Source organism: Glarea lozoyensis (assembly GCF_000409485.1).
Source record: "Glarea lozoyensis ATCC 20868 chromosome Unknown GLAREA4, whole genome shotgun sequence".
In the NCBI taxonomy this organism is placed as follows: Eukaryota; Fungi; Ascomycota; class Leotiomycetes; order Helotiales; family Helotiaceae; genus Glarea; species Glarea lozoyensis.
Genome location: NW_007360999.1, coordinates 218,735 through 239,842, shown reverse-complemented (window position 1 = coordinate 239,842; position 21,108 = coordinate 218,735). Strand labels below are relative to the sequence as shown.

The window sequence follows — 21,108 nt, the reverse complement described above, 5'->3', positions numbered from 1 at the left end:
TGTAGAGGTCTGCCGGCTGTTATTGGAACATGAGGGAGGCTTGAAGTGCCCCGGTATGAAACAGAGACGAGGCCACCTTCCAATTCACGTGGCAGCGAGTTCTACTCCAGAAGTACTGAAACTTCTTCTGGAGAAAGGAGCAGAACCTGATATTGCAGTGGACCAAGAGGGTTCGCGGGACCATGGAAGTACACCATTATCTCTGGCCTGCCACCCGTTCACAAACAACGCTCAAATTGCTCAGATCCTACTCGATGCGGGTGCCAATCCCAACAAAGACATGGGAGGAAGCCAAACGATCTTTTTAAGCGCCGTATTTTCAGCGAATGTGTGGGCGACAAAACTGTTGTTAGACTCGGGTTCTGTCGATTTGAAACTTCCTGTACATGCAAACACTCCAGCGCTACTCGTTGCTGCTTCCATGGGACACGCTGAAATATGCAAGATTTTGCTTGATGCCGGTTTTGATGCGAACATTGCTGCGACGGACGATAATGATTACACCCCTCTGCACAATGCGGCTGGATATGGCAACGGGGAGACGGTCAAAGTGTTGGTAGATGGTAAAGCAAATATTGAGGCACGCACTTTAGACGGTCGTCGACCACTACACATGGCATGTTTCAAGGGAAAGCTGGATTGCGTTAAGGTGCTTCTTCAGTCCGGCGCCGAAATCGATTCAGTAGACGAAAATGGCTGGACTTCACTTCATTTTGCCGCTCGCTACGGTCATATGAAGATAGTCAAATTATTGCTCCAGCCGACTGGCTCGAAGCCCGCGGCATTGGGGATGATCACGACTGGTGGACCGGGAGAAAACATGTCTGGTTGTACTGCAGCCGATCTGGCGAGATCCAATGGTCACCATGCTATTGCTGAGTTTCTAGTGGAAGCAGAGAGTGTGTAATGCAGAGGGAGGAAACTCCCGACGAAAATAGTCTTATTCATAACCCATCATGTCCCTCGCTTGTCTCTTCAAGAGATGTACCTAAATTCTGGATGTCTGTATCCCAACTCGTTCTTCTCTTGCTCCGATAAGTTCAGCAATCTATGGTCTCTCTCTCCACGCTCTCTCTTTTTGTTCTCCCACTTTGTATAGAATATCCCGATCACTACCAAAATTCCAGCAATAATTTGAGATCCAACGTTGATATAGTGACCTCTCCTGTAGAGTGGCTTGTCCTTATCAACATACGTCCACGTAGCCAGGATTGCACCTCCACTTCCCATGGCCACAATGTATGCACCTGTTACCGCTCGAATACTGGGTCCCGCTGCATTGTTGAGTCCCCATGCCATCAATGTCGGACCTCCAGGAAATGCTCCCGCTGCGGCCAAGAAAACTGCGAAATATTTCACAGAGTTCGTCTTTGCATTCGCGATCACGGTGTATCCTATGATGGCCAGCCCGCATCCGAAGAGGAGGAATATACCACGACGGCGATAGTGATCGCTAGCTCGGAAAATTACAACAGACCAGAGACATGCAAAGGCGTATGGTGGTACGGTATAGAATTGCGTCTTCAAAGCTGTCCATCCCAGCGCCGAGAGAATGGATGGTAGGAACAGAGAAAATGACTGGACCGAGACGTTAATGAAGAAGAAACCAAGCCCACAAATGACGTTGTTGATGTTGAAAATCGCGCGGCGAACGTGATGTGGTTTTGTCTTTTCGTCTGCCGTCTCCTTGTGCTCGCGATTGATTCGTTCTAGTGCAATGTAGCGGTCTCTTGGGGTGAGGAATTTGCACTCATCCGGTCTTGATGGGAGGACGAAGAAAGCAATTGAAGACACGAGCAGTGTGAAGAGGCCTTCGAAGAAGAAAATGTTTCTCCACGCATAAATTGGCCGAGCTGCGATTCCCCATTTTGGGATTGGCGATAATCCAGCTGCGAGTAAACCACCGAAAGCTCCTGCGAGTGAGGCTCCTTGGATGAACAGACCGAGTCGCAGAAGAAGTTCATGTCGTCGGTAGAAGCATGACAGATAGTACGCGATACCAGGCATGGTTCCACCTTCTGCCAGGCCGAGGAAAAATCGACATGCGAGCAGCCCTTCGTAGTTGTGGACGAAGGCGGTGCACATGGAGATGAGACCAAATGCAATGACGAGCGATGGAAGGTAGAATCTGCCGCCGACCATCTTCAAAATGATGTTTGATGGGATTTCTGCGACGATGTATGCGACGTAGAAGATTGTGAGTGCCCAATTGAATCGATAGCCGAATAAGTTCAAATCTTTTGGCAGTCCTTGAATACGAGCATTTCTACATCAATGGTCAGTGCCTACGCTCCAATTATCTGTATCTTATGGATTCGCGAGTTCTTACCCAATATTGGCTCTATGTAATGTCAGCAAAGAACGATAACCATTTTTCAGCGGTCTTACCGATCAATGAAACACATCAAGTACAGAGCAAAGACCGTCGGTACGATACGCCAATCCATTCTCTTCCTAATGCGTGCCTCATCTTTCTCATCCCACTCTCTCGATTGCGAATCATCATCTGAAGACACCTTCTCATCAATACCAGGCTCGGGCACCACGACTTTCTCTTGATCAGCCATTCTCGCTTACAGTTCCAAAACAGTTCCAGATGGAAAAATGAATGAGAGATTGAGGACCAAGAACTCTGGCTAGCTCGCGGGTTATCATGAGATTTATGCTGTGTCCCACAGGTAGGTCGCCCTCTCGCCCGCTACTCGGTATCAGGGGGAACAGATTAATGACTGACAGCGCTGCAGCTACCTAGCCAGTTACGTGCCGCTGAGACACGTTGACGGCACCTTCGCTATGCTTCGTCGTCAGTTCGACCAATGATGCTCCCGTCAGCCAATTTGAACGTTATGAGAGTGCGGGGTTGGATGCGGTTGGAAGTATTCCATGCATGGGAGTTGCATTTATTGGCAACCCTTTTCTCCTCGCCCAGACTACCGAGTTGCTACAGAATGAGCCAAATTTGTTGGAATCGTCCAAACGATAGGTTAACGCACGACATCTTCTGGCATTTTACGAGCGGTGAGTAAGCCATTTCATCTTTCTCAAATCAATATTCTGACATGAGGGTCACAACCACTTTGGTGGCGTCTGAACAGTTTTGCCAGTTCGCTTGCAACAAAAAAGACATCACCGGCAATTTCATGTCTATCACTTCTTTGGAAGCCTCTGGATTGGCCGGCTAAACAACCTGGGGTCAACGGTTACTCTTGGCACGTGATTCTCCTCCCTATCCAAGCTCGCGAAAGCTGCCCCACCCAGCATAATGTGGGGTTTAGGGTACATCTCGAACAAGTATCTCGCGTGGGGCTTACAGTGTCAACCATTGTGAAAGCGACTCTGGAAGTATTGACTGGGCCGGCTCGAGCTTCCCTTGTCTTCCTTGTCTTCCTTGTCAACGACGTGCTTCGAAACCTAGAAACGGACAGGCGCTCAAATGACAGACGACTTTTACGCAAATGGCTCATAGAAGCTCGAATCTAGAGCGCACTATTATCTATCAAAGCCACTCACGCGGGGACTACACTTGTACTGCTCAAGTATTGCAATCCGGTCACACAAACCGGCAGTTCTCACTCAGTCTGGGGAACGGAACGGGTGGTGGATGGATGATGTGGATTTTCCCCGGTGCTGGTGCGCTTTTATCCAACCCCGGTTTCCTGATCCTTGGCTCCCGCAATCCTTTGGGGGATCGACCGCCTAATTGGGGATGCTTTCCGCGACTCACGCCGCTGGAAATGGGCAAGGGGAGGATGTATGTCCGGCACAGCAAGTTCACCGCTGGATTCTCGTGTGATGGTTTTGGTGCTGACGTTTCAGAGTCGTCGAGGTTTGGACGTAAGATTGATTGTATTGTTATTTGCATTGGTATGAAGGAATCAAGGAAAAGGAAGTTAGTCTTCAATAGCGTTTCTGCTGATTGCAGGCTGTTCATTCGTTTAATTTGCATGTCAAACCTGAGTTGGCTTTCTCTGATTCAAGAATCGTTCACGGGGCTAGTTCCAAGTATGATATTGTATCTATCTTTTATTTCATGGTAATTCTTTTATTGTTTTTCTTTCATTGCGTCGAGTTTTGAATTCTCATTTGTCAAGCTCTACGATTTGTAGTTCATCAGCACCATCTGCCAACGTCGACTCAAAGCTGTGCTTTTGCATATTCATGACCCCCTCCTGCCGGAAGATACCACTACTCAGCCAACCCTCCCTGGAACCCAAGCCAGTGGCCAAATATCAAAAACCAAATCGCCATACTGGTCAAAAATAGTCCAAATAAGTTCCTCAAGCTCATCACGATTCCGACTAGCCAACTCCTGATACACATTCCGAAAGTCATCTTCTGCTACCTTAGTCTGATCTTGGAGACTCTTTCGGATTGCCATTAACCCCTCAATAGCCGCCGTACCTGGCGAATACCGCTGAAGCAAAAGCGTGTTTTCGTTCATCTCCTCCTCGAGATTGATCAGCTCTAGAAACAGCTTGAGCTTCCGTCCGGCTGATTCATTAAACGTAATTCCTCGCCGGCATCTTTGGCTTGTTTGAAGGACGAGAAGCGCTCGTGGACTGCTCGGTTCAATAATTTGGTGTGACGCTCATATTCGGCTAGGACTTTTTCTATCGTCTTGACTTGAGATTTCCGAAGCGCTTTCATGGCTTCGGACATCGTTGACTTGTGGAAAGCTTTGGTGTATAAATGGCCGTCTGTGGGCTTTGGTGTACACACTACTACTTCAGTCTCTCTCCTCTTGGCTGTCAGTGATGTCGAGGGACTTTTCGCAGTTTTCGCAATGGTAGGTGAAATAGGAGCTGAAGCATAGGCACACTCTTCTTCTTTAGACTGTCTCTTCTTTGCTGTGAAGAACGTCAAAGAGCTCTTTGCAGTTTTTGCTGTCGTGATTGATGTAGGTGCTGTAGAATGGGCATCAGATGTCTTGCTCGATGGTGCAATGCTTGGTTCTTGCATTGAGCTCGATGATTCCACGGCTTCTCTCCAGCTCTCAATTGTGGATATCAAATTTGGGGAAGATGTCGGAAGAGGTGTAATGGGACCTTGAGATCCCGGATTTGGTTTCGTCAGCTTTCCCCAAAGAGATTTGGTCGGTGATTGTGGCATTTTGGAGCCTGAGGTTATCTCTTCGTATTGCTCTTGGAGTTCTAGTGGAGGCAGCTTCTGTAATTTACGCGGAGGCAATGGCGTGGAACTCATAAGTGAGATTTCGATTTTCAAAATAGCACCCTTAGTACTCGAGCACAGGTCTTTGTGTTGGTAAATAATTTCACTCTTTATGCTGCCGAGAGTGAATTGTTCTGGCTCTTTGATGACTTAACACTTACTTTTTAGAACATAATATGTTGTGAAACAAAAACGGACATTCTTTGTCCTCAAACCAAACAACTGGGTCTGAATCATGACACTTGCACTGGGATTGACCTCAGCAGAGTAACCAGAGATCCGGTACCACTTGATGAAATACTAAGTTATCTGATTCTAAGACCACAAGTCGCCAGCATACTATTTTGTCTTGTTTTGTACTTGTGGGCATAAGCTACTGATGATATTTCCGAAACGCATCAGAATCAGATGATCTAGCCCGTTAAATTATGTATCTGGGGTCATGTAACACATAAGCTTTGACCGCAGACTTTGATAAAATCGTGAAGCCCGTTTCGACTTTTGTTGCTCTTCTGATGACTTATTCTGTATCCTGGTAATTGAAATACTAATTAATCAATAGTAAAATCCTAGAACCGACGTAATCGCTTGGCTGTGCCGAAAAGAAGAAAAGGAGGTAAATCTTCTTATTTTGTTTACTTTCAAAAAGCATTTTCTGATATAAGCCAACAAACTCAAATCCATATGTAGGAAAACCTCAGTTGTATACTCCATTAATGTTTATCAGAAATTCAAGTATAATTCAGCCCTTCTGCGGCTTCAGGTGTTCGCCAGATCCCGGACAATGCAACTTGTAATTACTTGTTTGTAACCCATTTTTCTTCACAAATTCTGAAATCCTTTATGAAAAGTCAGTTACACCAGGCTGATCCATAATCTTTGAAATTTCTTCACTATTATCCTGGGCAAATATTGAACAGATTTCAGCGGTTTCCGTTGACATTATCTGCAGTCATTATTTGATATGCCTCCTTTCTTGTTCTTGGCTACTAAGAAGTTTGAATTGAATATTGACGCGGCGTTTGGGCTTGGTACGTGGTAGTCTGGTGCTGGGGAGATGGACTATGGTCAATCAAATTCAGAATATTAAGGATCCCGCCGAACAGAATTGGTCACAGAGAGACGATATTTCCATAAACCATATCATTTAGCGGCGTATTATACTATTTAGCCAGCAAAATAAGATACATCGGGTATTCTTGAAGTCCAGATGTGTCATGGTCCTGTTCAAACTCGCTCAACATGGTCATCTTCGTCTTCCATCTTCGTAGCCTTATCCAAGTCCCGCATCACCACAGCATCAGCTTCTTCCCTATTGAGTTCCCAATTACGTCTAGCTTTCCTCGCAATGATCGAAACATCTGGGCCAAACAGCAGTCCCATATCCTCAATAGCGACTCCCTTGGTCTCCGGAACCAGAAAATATGCGAATAGGAAGGCAATAACAGTGCAAGTGCCAAAGAAAATGAAGGTTCCGTATCCGATGTCCGTGATCATATATGGCAACGAGTATACAACGATGAATTGTGACAGCCATTGGATGCAAACACCAAACGCCATTCCCAAAGTTCGGACCCGAGTCGGTAAAATCTCTGAAGTGTATAGCCAAGGTATGCCGTTCCATGAAGCGCCGTAGAAAATTGCGTAGACATACACCATTCCAACGGCCAGTCGTGCTCCGGCGTCGGCTTTCGGGGTTGCATTTAAGGAGTTGCTAAGATTACAATAAATTCCAAGGTAGAACATTGCTATAGCAGAGCCAGTGGCACCGATCAGTAGCAGCGGGCGGCCTGTGGTAATTTGTCAGCATTTGGTCTGATTTTTAAATATTTATTGAGATTTGCAAATAAGCCTGTATAAAAACAGGTAGAGGCTGTCACTTACGTCCGACGCGATCGATGATAATCACATATATGATTGTCGCCGCCATTTTTACTATCCCATACACCCCAGTCGCAAGAAGTCCAGTGGAGGTACCAGTATAGCCAATTGCCCTAAATATGGTGGGCGAGTAGTAATTGATGGCGTTGATACTAGACATAAAGTTAGCTCAAGCGACATAAGACTATACTGAGAGGATTATTCAGTTACCCAGTCATGTTTTGAAGTACCATAAGCCAAGTACCGATAATGAGACGATTCCGGACTCCCTTGCAAAAAAGCTCTCTTGCAATTTTCACGTAGGTTGACGAGCCACTGCCCCCCACAATTTCTAGTTCGTCATTAACACCATTCTCGATTCTCCGTAACTCGTGTTGCAGATACAAATCATCCTCCGGGAGATTTCGCGCCCATGCAAGGGCCTTTTGTGCATCTTGATTTCGACCTTTGGAAACGAGCCAGCGTGGCGACTCAACGGTAAATAGAGGTACCATGAGAAGAAGCATGGCGCCGGGAGCAAGCTGGAGTGCAACAGGAATATGCCACTGGCTTGAGCTGCTTGCCGGCACATTCTCATTGACACCATAATTTACCCAAAACCCAATGACCAACGCTGACTGCAGCATCACCTCAAAGAATCCTACCAAGCGTCCTCGAATATTTGGTGGAGCGCACTCGGAAATATAGATTGGTAAAATCATAGACGTAGCGCCAACACCAAGACCAGTGAGGGCCCGTCCTGCGTATAATAGACCGATTTTACCGATGAGCTGTAGGATTGCGCCGATACAGAAAACACAGGTCGCAATCAGCAAAACAGGTTTTCTTCCAAATCGCTCGCCGAGAACAAAACCGAACATGGACCCGAAGAAGGCTCCGCCCTGAAATGTCGAAACGATGTTTGATGAGAGCGAAGCTGCCTCTGCACGTGTAGCATTGGTAAGTCCGTATGCATCTTTGAATGAAGGCAGTGCTAATGTGCCACCAATGAATGCGGAATCGTAGCCATACATGGCTGAAGCCTACAATAATCAGTCAACATGAGTTGTTTTGTTTCAGGAATGGAGATCATATTACCCATGCTGCTGAGAAAGTAAGCAGGTAAGGTCGATAGCCATACACCGACTTGGGGACGTCTTCGTCATGGTGCGTCGCTTTCATCCGCAGTAAGTTCTTCATCTTGTGCTCTGATAGAGGTGATAGTACATATATTACAAAGAAGAATGAAATGGATTAGGATCAACATCAGACGAGGAAAAAACATTTGAATTGACTTTTTATATCATGTGGAAGGTATACCTTTAGCTTGACCCGATAACATGGAGACGGTTAAGTGTTGATGCGGAGATGGGGTATGGGGTATGGGGGTAGAACCAGGAACATGCAAGCGATGGGCCCATATTTCATGTCAAAAATGGGGTTGATGATTCAAGAACAGAAGTCAAAGCGACGTTGAGTTGGGCGACGTTCGGAAAATAACTTCCGAAGCCCACTCGATTTGACAAATCAGGGATGCGGGCTCAAATTATCTTGAGATCAACACTTTCCCTGGAGCTGCCAATGACTCGAAAAGATCCCTTCGGCCAAGGATTGCGATCTTCATTTGTCAATATATCGTCAAGGACCAAGCTTAGGACGAACGCTGCCGCCAAGTATTAAACCCCATAGTATCGAGCTTGCGCAGAAGACTCCAAGAAATTTAAGTATGAAACAACACCTTCCGGGGTAAATCATTATCCATTGTTAGCGGTTCCTGTGCCAATTAAAAGTTGAAAATAACACTTACAAGCAATCTGCCAGTCAGTTGCTCGACCATTCTAATTTCCAGATACTATTACCCTCGTTTTCCGACTTCTGGCTTCTTCAACAACCGAGCTCTTAAAGTCACGTAACATTTCAATCGAATATGGTTGTCGAATTTCCGCCTTTCGAAGCTCTACCCCTCCAAAAGAGTGGCCCACCAGGAAATGCGTGGGGCTTATTTGGCGACGACGACGAGCTCGGAATGCTTAACCTCCTAACACCAGAAACCACACGAGATGCTGCTCGAGAAATCCGAGAAGGGATCCGCATAGCTCTGGACTGGCCTTTAAATAAACCATCACATCCAACCTTTGAACGACAACGTTTTCACCATGCAATATTACATAGGGCAGGGCCAACTTTCATGAACGATGATGCCGTACATATGAACACCCAGAGCTCAACGCAGTGGGATGGCTTTAGGCACTACGGTAATGAGGTGAGATGTATCGATGGAAGTAGCTGACGAATTCCCTAGGCTATCAAAAAGAGAAGAAGTTCTTCAACGGACATACCCAGCAAGAGTTTGAGAGTAGCACCGCACTTGGACTGAATGGTACGATTTCCTTAGCAATTGTCTTGTATTTTGTGTCTGACAGGATCAGTCTGGGTAGAAAAGGGAGGTATTGTAGGTCGTGGCGTCCTTTTAGACTGGGCATCCTGGGCCGCTGAGAATGGGAAGAGCTTGTCACCCTTTCAGACAGGAGCAGTAGAGCTCTCGCATTTGAAGCAAATAGTGAAAGAGCAAGACATAGAGTTCAAACCCGGGGACATTTTGTTCATCCGTTCTGGCTTTTCAGCTGCATACAACAAATTGTCCGATGCTGAACAGAGAGCGTTCCCCGATCGAGAGCCACCTGGTCTTCTAGGTCTTGAGGCCACGAAAAATGTCCTGCGTTGGATCTGGGAGAACAAATTCGCGGCTGTTGGAGGTGATTCACCTAGCTTTGAGCGAGGACCTGCCACAGGTCCATACAACGACCCAGAAACAACCCTACACCAATGGCTTTTGGCTGGATGGGGTCTACCCATTGGAGAGATGTTCGACTTGGAGAAGCTGGCCAGCGAGTGTAGGAGACTAGGGCGATACAGTTTCTTCTTATCAAGCGTACCCTTGCATGTAAGTTGGTCGCATGCTTAGAGTCTGCCCGTACATGTCAACTGACCAATGCTCAGATCCCGGGAGGAGTAGCGAGCCCGCCGAATGCTATCGCGATATTATAGTATAACCTCTGTGGGAATAGCAGTTTGGGTGCCTCTATTTATGTGATTATGTGTGCGTAGCTGAGCGTCTAATCCTCTGTAGAAAGAACTTTTCTCCTGCTCCTGGAGTATTATTAGCCTCAGTATAATATACTCGTAGAAAATCAAAAGTAGGAACTTACCTCATCTAGTATTTATGTCCGTTTCTCCTCAAAGTCTAATGTGATAAAGTCTGGTAGACTTACTCTCTTATATCTACCATCCAACGTCATGAGCTCATCCATTTTCCGATCCACGACCGTTCTACTGCCCAATCGGGTCATGCCAAACACGACAGAAAGTACCGTCTTGGACAGCACAAAGCAGAAAAGCATGAAGATCTGTTGAAATACTAGGCGCAATGTCATGGTGTAGCTGATCGAGGCTGTGAAGGCTGTAGTTAGATTCCGGAAGCAGAGGCCCCGATCAAGATGTCCAACGGAGCCTAGAACTCGAATTTCTCTTGATCCAACAGCGAAAGTAGCAGGATCCGACTGGGGCAAGTACGGTGATTGAGATGTCCCCGGTCAAAGTTGGCAAATGCACAGAATATTTCATTTCTCACAGTAAATGGAATGTACACCACAGCTCAACAGTCATGTAATTTGGGGCAAATGATGTCTTCACTAAGTGGCTAATAATGACCAGGGAAACGTGCGGTAGGGGAAGGCTGGGCCTTACGACTGAATTACTGATAGTGTGGTGTCCGATTTCAGGCTTGATGGAGGGAAAGACCTCGAATCGTGGTAAGCCAAGCAGTCATGTGACCGTCATTCTTTCGCTCCGGAATAGGCCCGATTTCACGCACGTGTGCGAGGATCCTTAGATTTCTCGTCGCGTCACATCCCCTTAAGACCGTTTACACTAATAACTAAGGGTGAAATCACATAAGTATATGTTTAGAATTTGATGTTATGTGATATTATTCTCTACTCTTCAAACTGCTACGTCAGTGTAACGTTTCACCCCAAGTTTAACATCAAAGCGCTTCCATGCAGTCACAACATCTGGGGGTTGCTTCTTCTCTGCCGTACCATTTTGCTCCAACTTCGAGCTGAGCCTGGCAAAACGTTGATCCAAAATACTGATCTTTGCTGACACGTCTGCCTTTTCTATAGTCAGAAGCGCCACAGTATCGGATTCAAATTGCTGTGTCCATTTATGTCCCTGAGCTGGCACTGCACTCCATTTCTTCAAGGTGCGGTATTCCCATTCATCCCCGCCATGCTTCAAGCTGTGTCTATGAAGCTTTAGCCGCGTGCTGACGTCTTTCAGATCTTTCTGCAAATTGACAGTCTCAAAATTACATCTATAACACTCTCGTTGTAACTCCAACCGCTCTAAGCGGTTCTCAATATAATTGAGAAAAACCATCTCATAATCAGATGAGAGCAGTGCGCTGATCTTTGTTGCTACTCTGAGACGGTAGAGCTTCTTCATCGTCTCCTTGATTCTCTTCATTTCCGCTTGGTAATGCGATAGCGAATCATGTAAGGTTACTTTGCATGACTTCAGAGGCTTACCTTCTGACGTGTGCGGTGCAAATCTAACCTTTTGAGACTTTGAGCTTCGCTGCGCATTCTCATCAACTCCCTGATGTTGTCTAGCTGGTTGTTGTAGCGACATTCTGAACTGTTCTCGTTTCCTTTTGTGGGTAGTGGGTAGTGTTCTTGTAAAGTGCGCCTTCCCTTTTGGCTCCTCTACTTTTGCGATTTGACTTTTGGTTTAAAAGGCGCAAATGACATTCGTTGCAACCTATAACGCAGCGAAATATTGTTCAGTACTCCACTGTTCATTGTTCCTTTGATGTGAATTCAAAACATCATTGTTAAGTGATCTTCTTTCATTGCTTTGTCTCGTGCATCAGAGACAAAGACCATCATGTTACTGTTTGTGTGATCATGCAGCTGTTTTAGTATCCCGTACTAGTTATACTTTCCCTTTCAAGGGTAGATAGTTGTTTGCTCGGAATTTGTTTGTCTTAAGGCTCAAGTCGAAGAGCAAGTGCAATTTACGAGCCATGCTTAAGTTGCGAGCTGATGAACTCGTGTTCAGTAAAAGCCTTATTACTATTCAAGCTAGACAAACATTAAGCTTAACGACAGTCCCATACGTTTTCTTTGAACCAGCCCACAGCAGTAATTCAATCGCATGGTCAGATTATAGTCCCCGGTGTTGCAAATTCTGTTTGTTGAAATGTTGGTACCAAAGGGCGTTTACCTTACAAACACATGTTCTCTCTGGATGTTCTCCAGAACGAGAGAGATGATCTATGAGTAACATGAACGTAATAAGCGGTACTGTGTATGTTTTTGCACGAATCTATGCAACTGTTTTGAGTTGTCTTTTCAGTTTTCCTTTCATCCAGAGTTTTGATGCATTTATACTTGAAATTCAGCAGACACTCAAATCAGCAAAACCCCGAGACTTGGAAAACCGAAATCAATATTGTCCAAGTTGGTGTGCGATTCTCCTTTGAAGCTTAAATTTTTTACTCTCCATGTTGGAACGCTTCTAGCGCACAAAGCTATGTTTTTGTCTTAGTCAACTCAGCCGTGTCCTTGACTGCGTCAAATGCATGGTCTACTTCCCAGCTTTCTTTTCATGCATGCTATCTGTTTGCATATCGCTTTACAGGCCTAATAATACAAGCCTAACGCGGACTGCTGTGCGAAGCCTTCTCCTTCTTTTCTTTCATCCAATCATTACCTCACAAACAAACAAGTCTTCGTAAAATTCACAAACTGTAGCATTTTTGAATCCTTTCAGCATTTAGTCTTAACACAAAGAGCATTACATTCGACCAAATCATCAATACTGACCAACTATGTTTTACCTTTGGTACCAGTATCATGCCAGTAGCCAGAAGCATAATATTGAAAGCCATTCTGTTGTTGTCTTTGTGACTTGCGAATTTAATAACCATGGCTCCAATACTTAATGACAATCTGTACTTCTGTGCTTCTTCAACACCGCCAGAGATCAGCAACACGATTTTGCCATTTCTAACGCAAGATACATTCGCCGCTATCGTTCAGACCCAAGGTTCGCATTTTAGCAAGAGGACGGCTATTCCACCATTTATCTGAGCGCTTGCCTCAGCTACGTATCTCTCATTTCTAAGTACAAAAACCCTTTTCAACTTTGGATCGCTTCGCAGAACTGCTACGCTTCCTCTCACCGCGACACTGTCAAAAGAGCTCACATCATGGCTGATCTCGGCGTTGTTGGAGTTGGGCTCGGATCTGCTTCCTTGGGAATTCAGCTTATAGAATTGGGCTCTCAGTATATCAGTGATGCTCTTGACGTCCCTTCAGATGAAAAGCATACTAGAGAGTTCTTGAAGAATATGACAGCAACGCTAGGTATGCTCGGAAAACATATCAAGAACACAAGAAAAGTTCCGGCCATTCCTGAAGCGAATGTCAATTTGGGACCTCAAAGAGATCCCCACACACCCATAGATACCTGTCGCAGTAATCTCCAAAAATGCATTGACGTTTGTAGGAAGAACATTCAGAACTTGGAGGTCAACCTAATGCCAGTTCCCAAATCACAGGAACCTAGTGATGGAGACAGAGGTCAATCACAGGAACCTAGTGATGGGGACAACGCTCTTTCGCAAGAACCTATTGACAGGGACGGCGCTCGTTCGCCGGAAACTAGTTTCTGGAACAGCAGTCGTTTCCTTAAGCCGTTCATGAAGTCGAAGCTGCGCTGACTGAAGAGCTTCGTGGCTGATGCGCGCGGTAATGTCGGGTTATCGTTGCAGACGTTACACATGTAAGTGTCGTTATTCAGTAACTGTCAATTATGTGGTTGGTACAAAGGTTGACGGGATTTTAGGGAGATGACAACAGAATTGTCAAAAACACTGACCAAAATGTTTGATAACATCGAGGAGTTACGCTCAGAAGATAATTGTGAGATTCTTGGACTCGGTTAGATACCCCGTTCTGACGATAAACAGATCAAAAGCATGAGGCTACTTTGAAAACCATACGCAATGAAATTGAGAAGTTGAGATCGGATCTAGACGGTACTATTCCATCACCCCAGGTCAGTCCCATTCTAACGATTTATAGATCTAAAGCACAAAGCTACCGCCGAGTCAATATCCTCGTTGGACCTTTCTGTAACGCAGAATGTTTTCTCCGTCGAGACGGTAGAGAACAATGCTCTTTGGCGCTGGCTTTTCGAGAATAAACAATTCAAAAGTTGGAAGGTGCCTCATCAGTCTGCTTCCCCTAGATTCTTTGGCTTGTCAGGAGCACGTAAGTACACTTGGTTATTTTCCAAAGACTAAGCTAATTTGTTTCCAGCTGGTGCGGGCAAAACCTTTCTGGCGTAAGTTTTCCCTTTGCGGGTTACTTTGCTTATGCTAACTATGGTAGAACTACGGTCGTCCGTCACTTCCAAACGCAAGAGACATCGCAAGCGGTTGGTGTGGCTTTCGTGCATTTTGACTATCGAGACCGAAAGTCCCAAACATTTGAAAACGTAATGAAACGCCTCATCCAGCAGCTGACGAAGAGCCTTGAAAGAGATTCTGGAGATTCTAGTCTTCTTCATATGAAGAACGAGTCTGCGAGAAGTCGCCCCCAAGTGGAGCACTTCTTGGAAATACTGAACGTCGTCACCGAAAGCTTTTCGGACGTGCGTATTGTCATCGACGCTCTAGATGAGTGTGATCAGACTATGAGAAAGATATTTGTCAAAATGCTCCAAAGTCTGCCTGCAAAGTATCGAATATTCTGTACTTCTCGATATCTCGGCGAAGTGGACGAAATATATTCGGAGTGGTCTTGGCTAGATGTCAGTGCTACCAAGGAATATGTACGCTCCTATGTAGAGCTACAGGTCAAGTCATCTCCAAGGCTACAAAACTATTTTCACGCAGCCCGTGATCTTGAAGGAATTATTTGTGACCAGGTGACTAAGAACTCGCAAGGATTGTAAGTGTCATTCATTCTCACCATTTTATTCATTCTAACTTCTTCAGACTCGCACTTGCAAACTCTTCTGTCTGTTTTCTCGAGGCTACGACGAGCGTGAAAAGTCTTCGTAAAGCGATAATTGTGCTACCCACGCATATCAAAGAATTGTACGACCACACCATGACGAGAATCAGAAAACAGCCTGCAAATCAGTCTAGACTAGCCATCACAATCCTGTCGTGGCTGACTTTGGCGACGAAGACGCTCACCGTTGGCGTGATCAACAATGCAATTGCTGCCATGGACTTGGAGATTGGAGACACGTCACTTGATAAAGACTCTTTTGTAGATGAAGCGGAAATGATCAACGTATGCTGCGGACTTGTGAGAATCGATCAAGAAACCAAAGTCATCAGGTTCGCTCATGGTACCATTGAAAGATTCTTCTACGATGAATGGCAGAGAACCATCCCGAACGCAGCAAAAGACATTTTGAACGCCAGGGATAATATTTTGCTTTGTGACTCTACGGTCGACAGAGCCAAGGCTGAATTGATGGATTGTATACCATCAGATCCAGTCCCTTCTGAGGATTCTAAATGAGAAAATAGTGTGAAAATAGTTCTTTCTTTCACGGGAACCAAGCCTGTCGTCTGAAGTCGAACGAGGTATCAATAGCTAGGCTCGGATCACTATAATTCTCTTTACCGCTCCATGGCGCTTTTCTTTGGTTTTTACTCTCATCAAAATATAAAAACCTGTATACATCAGCCTCTGCTAAACCCAAACTTTGTGAGTCGCCTTGTCTGTAGCTCAGGATTGAAATGAAGGATACGAAGTTGGGTAAATGTTGGGTCAAGTCGGCAATTGGTTGCCATAGGAAAGGGCTCAATTGCTAATCACTATTCTCAAATCATAAGGGTCCAGGGTCCTACATAATTGATTTCAGTTCAAATTTCATTGTGTTTGTGGATAGAAACAGCTCCACGGTAACCTATCCCTGGCCTAGCGAGTCGCTTTAATTAGTCCATGTTCCTCAGTGATCAGCAATGAGGTGTCTAACTTCGCGCTGAAAAAAAGAGCCACTAACTTCTTCGGGACAACACAAGCGAGCTCATTTTTATCCTTGTGTCTATATCGTGATTTATCATCCAGCGCTTTACAGACCTTATGTCCCCAAAATATATGCATTCGTTCATTGTACTCAAGCACCTCCCAATGATCGTCCGCAAAACCCCTCCTCAGAAGCTTCTCAATTCTATCTTTATATGCGTCCACTTCTTTGCAGTGTGCCATCATAGGAATCCCACTATCGAAGAGCTCGATCTGATTTTGGAGCCACCATCTACGGTTCATTAAGAAAAGTTCACACTCCTTCTTTCTCTTCGAGGGGGGCAGAGTAAAGGCGCCTTTCAGCATATTACCTACAGTTTGGAGTAGATTTATGAGTTGAGTACATGGACGAATGTAGCGCGGGGGGTAGCCTTTGTAGTCGGCTGGACAGCTGTTTTTGGGCGTTAGAAAAACCTCCGTTGAATCTAGGTAGATAGTCCGTGAAGAACACGAAGATGGCTTAGTGGGTGGCTTTGTGAGAAGATCCGAAAGTGGATTACTTAAATCATGAGAGTCGTCTTTATTTATGTGCTGTCGACCCGAATGACCTTCGAGAGCGATTTTCTCTAATATCTTCGCAAGTATACCTTTCATCTTTAAATAAGATTCGAGGATGATAGCTATAATTAGAGAAGTAAGGCGATGTTCTTGCTTATGAGATTATCGGTGTCTTGCTTATTAGATTATGGGTCTAAAGTCAGGGTTAGGGTTATTATTTATTTAAAATATTTATTTATAATATTTTATTATAATTGTTTAACCTTCAAGTGTTGTTCAGTCACGTTTGGCTACCTTTAATCAATATTTTATTATAATTGTTCAAGCTTCACGTGTTGTTCAGTCACGTTTCGCCACCTTATAATTCAACAAACCTTAGTGACTAAAATTAATTAGCTTGGCTCATTACGCCGTACGGAAATTCTTTGAAACTCATAGTTCGGAACTGTTCCCAAAAGCGGGAGAAATGATGTGTAAAACCATGGAGAGATATCGTTCATTAATTTGGATCTGTTTGAGTGGAATTGATACAGTAAGCGCAGGCTTTCTACGCCATGCTATATATCGAGATGACACTCCCAATCTTAAAATCAAGTCTCAGTGACAACCACTACGAATGACAAGTCGCACGTGTCTCGCAAAATTGGAAGTAGTGATGGGCAGCTTGCCCCGAATTAAACCACCTTTCGGTTGTCCAATTCCAATAACGAAGGCACGGCAGGACAAGGTGTATAAGACAGAGGAGAAGATTGCTATATTGGGCACCGGCTGCAGCGTGTATTGTATATTGGCCGCGTTTATACATGGGACATGTCACTCTGCTTGTATTTTTTGTTTAGCGATGCCGGATAATTTATGTCAACATCATGATAATCAATACTATGAAAAAGAGGAATAGTGTGTAGTACAAAGAAATTTGTAAATCTCGTGGTGAACCATATGAGTGTGAGTGATGTTCTATATGAAACAACAAGCTAGATTACATCATAGAGCTGTAGGCAAGTTTCGTTAATGAAATGCCCTTGTGTTGAGTGAGTCAAGGAGCTCTTTACTCTTGGAAAATAGAAAAAGAAGTACATGATAATTGGTGAAATAAGACGAGTAAAAACTGTGTAGTTTTCGTGTTTCAACTACCAAGGAGCTGACTAGACTCGACCTGACCCAATAGGGGATCAGCCAGTGGGCGAGGATTCATGAGGATGTCCATGATCTCTTTTCGGAAAAATATTGCCTGTAAAACTTTAGGCACATGATTAGTACATTCGTCGTTCAAGTGAGCACTTAACCCTCTGGGTTTCTTGGTATAGGTCTCTTCCTGTATTTGGAGGTTGTGCCATTCGAGGGTCTTCCTAAACCACAAGTCTCTGCCCACTTTAATGCTACAAGCAAGTTCATGACGCATCTCAACCATCCGCCAATGACTCTCTGTAAACCCGTCGTTCTTAAGATCTTGTATCGACCTCAAAATAGTGTGATTATATGCATTGAGATCTCTCGACCTCCTATCGGCTTCGTCGTAGCGGATCAGAGTCTGAATCCAACGCCTGCGTTTCCCAATGAAATTTTGACACCACCTCTGCTGGGTTGTCTTTGGAAGACTTCCGATACGGAAATCTAGAGTTGATATATATATCTCCAGCTCTCTGTATTTTGGCTCAACAAGATAACTAATTGGAGGTAAGCATTTATAATCTGCTGGACGACTGTTTTTGGGGGTTGGAAATACCTCCGTTGAGTCAAGGTAGATGGTTCGTGAAGGCACTGACGGTGACTTGTTGGGTGTTTTTTTGCAAAACTCTGAAAACGACTTGCTCCCAGAATGAGTATTTTTATCTAGTCGTTGACTGGAGTGATGCTCATCTTTTAAATCGGATGACTTGGAGGCGGCATTTTCATGGATTTTGTCGGTTATAGAAATCCTCTCCAATATCTTCGCTACAATGTCTTTCATGTTGAGATGGGAATCGAGGGATGATAGCTATGATCAGAAAGTAATGTGATGTTCTTCCGTACCAGAATATTGGATTTCATCTTGGGGTTAGGGTTAGTTCCCATTTATAGGATTTTATTATTATTGTCTAACCTTCATGTGTTGTTTAGTCACGTTTCGCCACCTTAAAATATCTTAGTAGAAGAAATACATAGTTCATATAACAATGCACAGTGTTCATACGAAAATGCACGGTCAACGAACTGGACGCACGGCTGTTTAGCCGCGTGTTTCCAAATCGAAGATCCACATAAAGAAAATTGCCCTTTTCTTTGTCCCTCTTCCAGTACTGTTAAAGGGCATGGAAATAAGAACAAAGGAGTATATGTAAACAATGGTTTCACCGGCCGGTATCTTGTCACCGATACAGCTGCGCACTAGTCACTCTTCAGATTACGAAAATACTGTTTAGTTAAATAGATTGTTGTTTTTACCCCCTTTTGGAAAGATGCTAGTTAAGCTTACTTAAATCCTTACTACCCCTATTCGCAAAGTTCTTAATAGAGTTATTCTTTTATATTTAGTATTACTTACTAATAGGCGAGTTTAATGACACGAATATCCGAGTACTAAAGTAGAAGTATATAGTAGTATATTAATCTAACATTACGTGTGTTCTAATATATTCTTTTTTTACTATACTACTTATCTACTGAATCGTACCTCGAACCCTCTATAAAAGTACGTATACAATACCTTATCGTCCTACTGACTCATCTACAGAAGACACAGGAATATAAGTAGAAACGAACGGCTATCTATATACCTACGGTCCTAACCCGAAGCGTACCCTAAGTTTTACATCAACCGTGCCCTGAAATCAGCATGTGACATGCCAGTGCTGGTGTTTTCGCAAAACGTCAGGTCATGTCGAGAGATGTATAGGTAGCAAAGTGCGAGAACCTCTCGGGAATATGTGTATGCCAGAGAGCCCAAATCAGATCGCACTTATGAAACGGACGTCGGGCGTATACGTGTGAAATTGTACTATCGATTTATTCGCCATCTACACTGTCCGACTTCCTGCACTTACTACACATCGACCACCCTCTTAGAACAGTAGAGTTGTTACAATATACAGGTGAATCTTACCAGTGACCGTCGACATACTTTAAGACAATATACCCCTCCCTATCTTTACGCCCTCACAAGGATGACGACAACCACAAACCGCTAGACACCTCAATACATTTCCAAGTTTTACCTACAATTTACTCCCCCCCGTCCCCGCCCCCTCATCAGCCGAAACCTCAATAACCAACTTCCCAAACTGGCTACCCTTCCTAATATCCTCAAACAATCCATCAATGGCTTCGATATTCTCCAATCCACCCTTCACAACCCTCGATACCACAGGCGTAATCTGCTTCTCCCTCACGAAGGCGACCATATCGCGGAATTCCTGTCGCGAACCCATGGTCGTGCCGCGGAGCTCGATGTTGTTGAGGACGGCGGCCATGGACCAGTCCATTTTGGGGGAGACGGTCATGCCGTATTGGACGATGACGCCGCCGGGCTGAGCTTATATATTAGATAGGATGTAAAATGAAGGGAGGAGATATACCTTTAAAAGCTTAACAGCTTTAGAAACGACATTCCCCCCCGCCCCATCAACAATACAATCGAACCACCCCCTCTCCTTCGGCAACAACCCCTTCAACTCCTTCTCCCACCCCTCATCTTTATAACACACACCCCCTTTCGCACCCATGCCCCTCGCTTTCTCAATCTTCTCCTTAGACCCACTACTAACCCACACATTCATTCCCAACGCAACCGCAAACTGCAACACAGCCAACGCGACCCCGCCGCCTATTCCCGTAACAAGCACATTCCGCCCCGCCTCCGCATTCCCACTCTTACTCACCAGCGCCCTCCATCCCGTAAGTCCAACGAGCGGCAACGCAGCCGCCTCATGCGCGCTCAAATGCTCAGGCGCAAGTTCAACTTCGTCTTGGGAGATACACACGACTTCCTGCGCCGTGCCAACGGAATACGTACTCGTGCCGCCTAGGATGGCATACCGTTCCTCCGGGCCTGACGGCGAGGCATCCCAACCGCGGCCTGGTGTGAGGAGCACGCGTTTCCCGAGCCAGGACTGGGAGGTGTTGGGGCCGAGGGCGACGACGAGACCGGTACCGTCGGCGAGGAGGGGCGTGGTGAAGGAGGGGGAGGGGTAGAGGTGTTGGCGGAGGAAGAAGTCGCGGTGGTTGAGGGCGGCGGAGAGGATGCGGATTTGGAGTTCGCCGGGTTGGGGTTGGGGGTGGGGATGGTGTTGAGTTTGAGACTGGGGGGTGTTAGTGGGTGAGAGATTGAGTGAGTGAGGGTTAAGCGTTTAGGTGGGGAGAGGGACGGACGGGTAGTAGACTTGACCGGGTTTGCCGTCTACTTTTTGGATGGTGAGGGTTTTGGTTGTCATTATGGTGGGTGGATGTGATGATTTGGGATATATGAAGATATTGAGGTAGTTGAAAG

General features: G+C 45.2%; 10 protein-coding genes across 10 annotated transcripts; 4 read left to right on the top strand and 6 right to left on the bottom strand.

Moving 5' to 3' along the window:
- Nucleotides 1–55: 55 nt before the first annotated feature.
- GLAREA_09426 (Ankyrin repeat-containing protein) lies at nt 56–907 on the top strand (the record flags this gene model as incomplete). The annotated part of the gene is made up of 1 exon (XM_008086023.1): nt 56–907. One exon carries the CDS (start codon nt 56–58, stop codon nt 905–907), a length of 852 nt encoding a protein of 283 aa, XP_008084214.1.
- A 68-nt stretch (nt 908–975) lies between these two features.
- On the bottom strand, nt 976–2,567 carry GLAREA_09425 (MFS general substrate transporter; the record flags this gene model as incomplete). The annotated part of the gene is made up of 3 exons (XM_008086022.1): nt 976–2,266; nt 2,330–2,341; nt 2,389–2,567. The coding sequence occupies 3 exons, from the start codon at nt 2,565–2,567 to the stop codon at nt 976–978; spliced, it is 1,482 nt and encodes a 493-aa protein (XP_008084213.1).
- A 1,897-nt stretch (nt 2,568–4,464) lies between these two features.
- Nucleotides 4,465–5,109, bottom strand: GLAREA_09424 (uncharacterized protein; the record flags this gene model as incomplete). Its single annotated transcript, XM_008086021.1, has 1 exon — nt 4,465–5,109. The coding sequence occupies one exon, from the start codon at nt 5,107–5,109 to the stop codon at nt 4,465–4,467; it is 645 nt and encodes a 214-aa protein (XP_008084212.1).
- A 1,287-nt stretch (nt 5,110–6,396) lies between these two features.
- Nucleotides 6,397–8,229, bottom strand: GLAREA_09423 (MFS general substrate transporter; the record flags this gene model as incomplete). The annotated part of the gene is made up of 4 exons (XM_008086020.1): nt 6,397–6,959; nt 7,054–7,202; nt 7,261–8,072; nt 8,128–8,229. 4 exons carry the CDS (start codon nt 8,227–8,229, stop codon nt 6,397–6,399), a joined length of 1,626 nt encoding a protein of 541 aa, XP_008084211.1.
- Nucleotides 8,230–8,956: 727 nt separating this feature from the next.
- GLAREA_09422 (Putative cyclase) lies at nt 8,957–10,077 on the top strand (the record flags this gene model as incomplete). Its single annotated transcript, XM_008086019.1, has 4 exons — nt 8,957–9,284; nt 9,332–9,409; nt 9,459–9,973; nt 10,030–10,077. 4 exons carry the CDS (start codon nt 8,957–8,959, stop codon nt 10,075–10,077), a joined length of 969 nt encoding a protein of 322 aa, XP_008084210.1.
- Nucleotides 10,078–11,031: 954 nt separating this feature from the next.
- Nucleotides 11,032–11,721, bottom strand: GLAREA_09421 (uncharacterized protein; the record flags this gene model as incomplete). The annotated part of the gene is made up of 1 exon (XM_008086018.1): nt 11,032–11,721. One exon carries the CDS (start codon nt 11,719–11,721, stop codon nt 11,032–11,034), a length of 690 nt encoding a protein of 229 aa, XP_008084209.1.
- A 1,582-nt stretch (nt 11,722–13,303) lies between these two features.
- On the top strand, nt 13,304–13,816 carry GLAREA_09420 (uncharacterized protein; the record flags this gene model as incomplete). The annotated part of the gene is made up of 1 exon (XM_008086017.1): nt 13,304–13,816. One exon carries the CDS (start codon nt 13,304–13,306, stop codon nt 13,814–13,816), a length of 513 nt encoding a protein of 170 aa, XP_008084208.1.
- Nucleotides 13,817–13,978: 162 nt separating this feature from the next.
- GLAREA_09419 (P-loop containing nucleoside triphosphate hydrolase) lies at nt 13,979–15,635 on the top strand (the record flags this gene model as incomplete). The annotated part of the gene is made up of 6 exons (XM_008086016.1): nt 13,979–14,018; nt 14,066–14,134; nt 14,181–14,369; nt 14,418–14,442; nt 14,490–15,050; nt 15,098–15,635. 6 exons carry the CDS (start codon nt 13,979–13,981, stop codon nt 15,633–15,635), a joined length of 1,422 nt encoding a protein of 473 aa, XP_008084207.1.
- A 2,134-nt stretch (nt 15,636–17,769) lies between these two features.
- Nucleotides 17,770–18,594, bottom strand: GLAREA_09418 (uncharacterized protein; the record flags this gene model as incomplete). The annotated part of the gene is made up of 2 exons (XM_008086015.1): nt 17,770–18,310; nt 18,410–18,594. 2 exons carry the CDS (start codon nt 18,592–18,594, stop codon nt 17,770–17,772), a joined length of 726 nt encoding a protein of 241 aa, XP_008084206.1.
- A 1,243-nt stretch (nt 18,595–19,837) lies between these two features.
- GLAREA_09417 (NAD(P)-binding Rossmann-fold containing protein) lies at nt 19,838–21,052 on the bottom strand (the record flags this gene model as incomplete). Its single annotated transcript, XM_008086014.1, has 3 exons — nt 19,838–20,149; nt 20,198–20,920; nt 20,987–21,052. The coding sequence occupies 3 exons, from the start codon at nt 21,050–21,052 to the stop codon at nt 19,838–19,840; spliced, it is 1,101 nt and encodes a 366-aa protein (XP_008084205.1).
- Nucleotides 21,053–21,108: the final 56 nt, after the last annotated feature.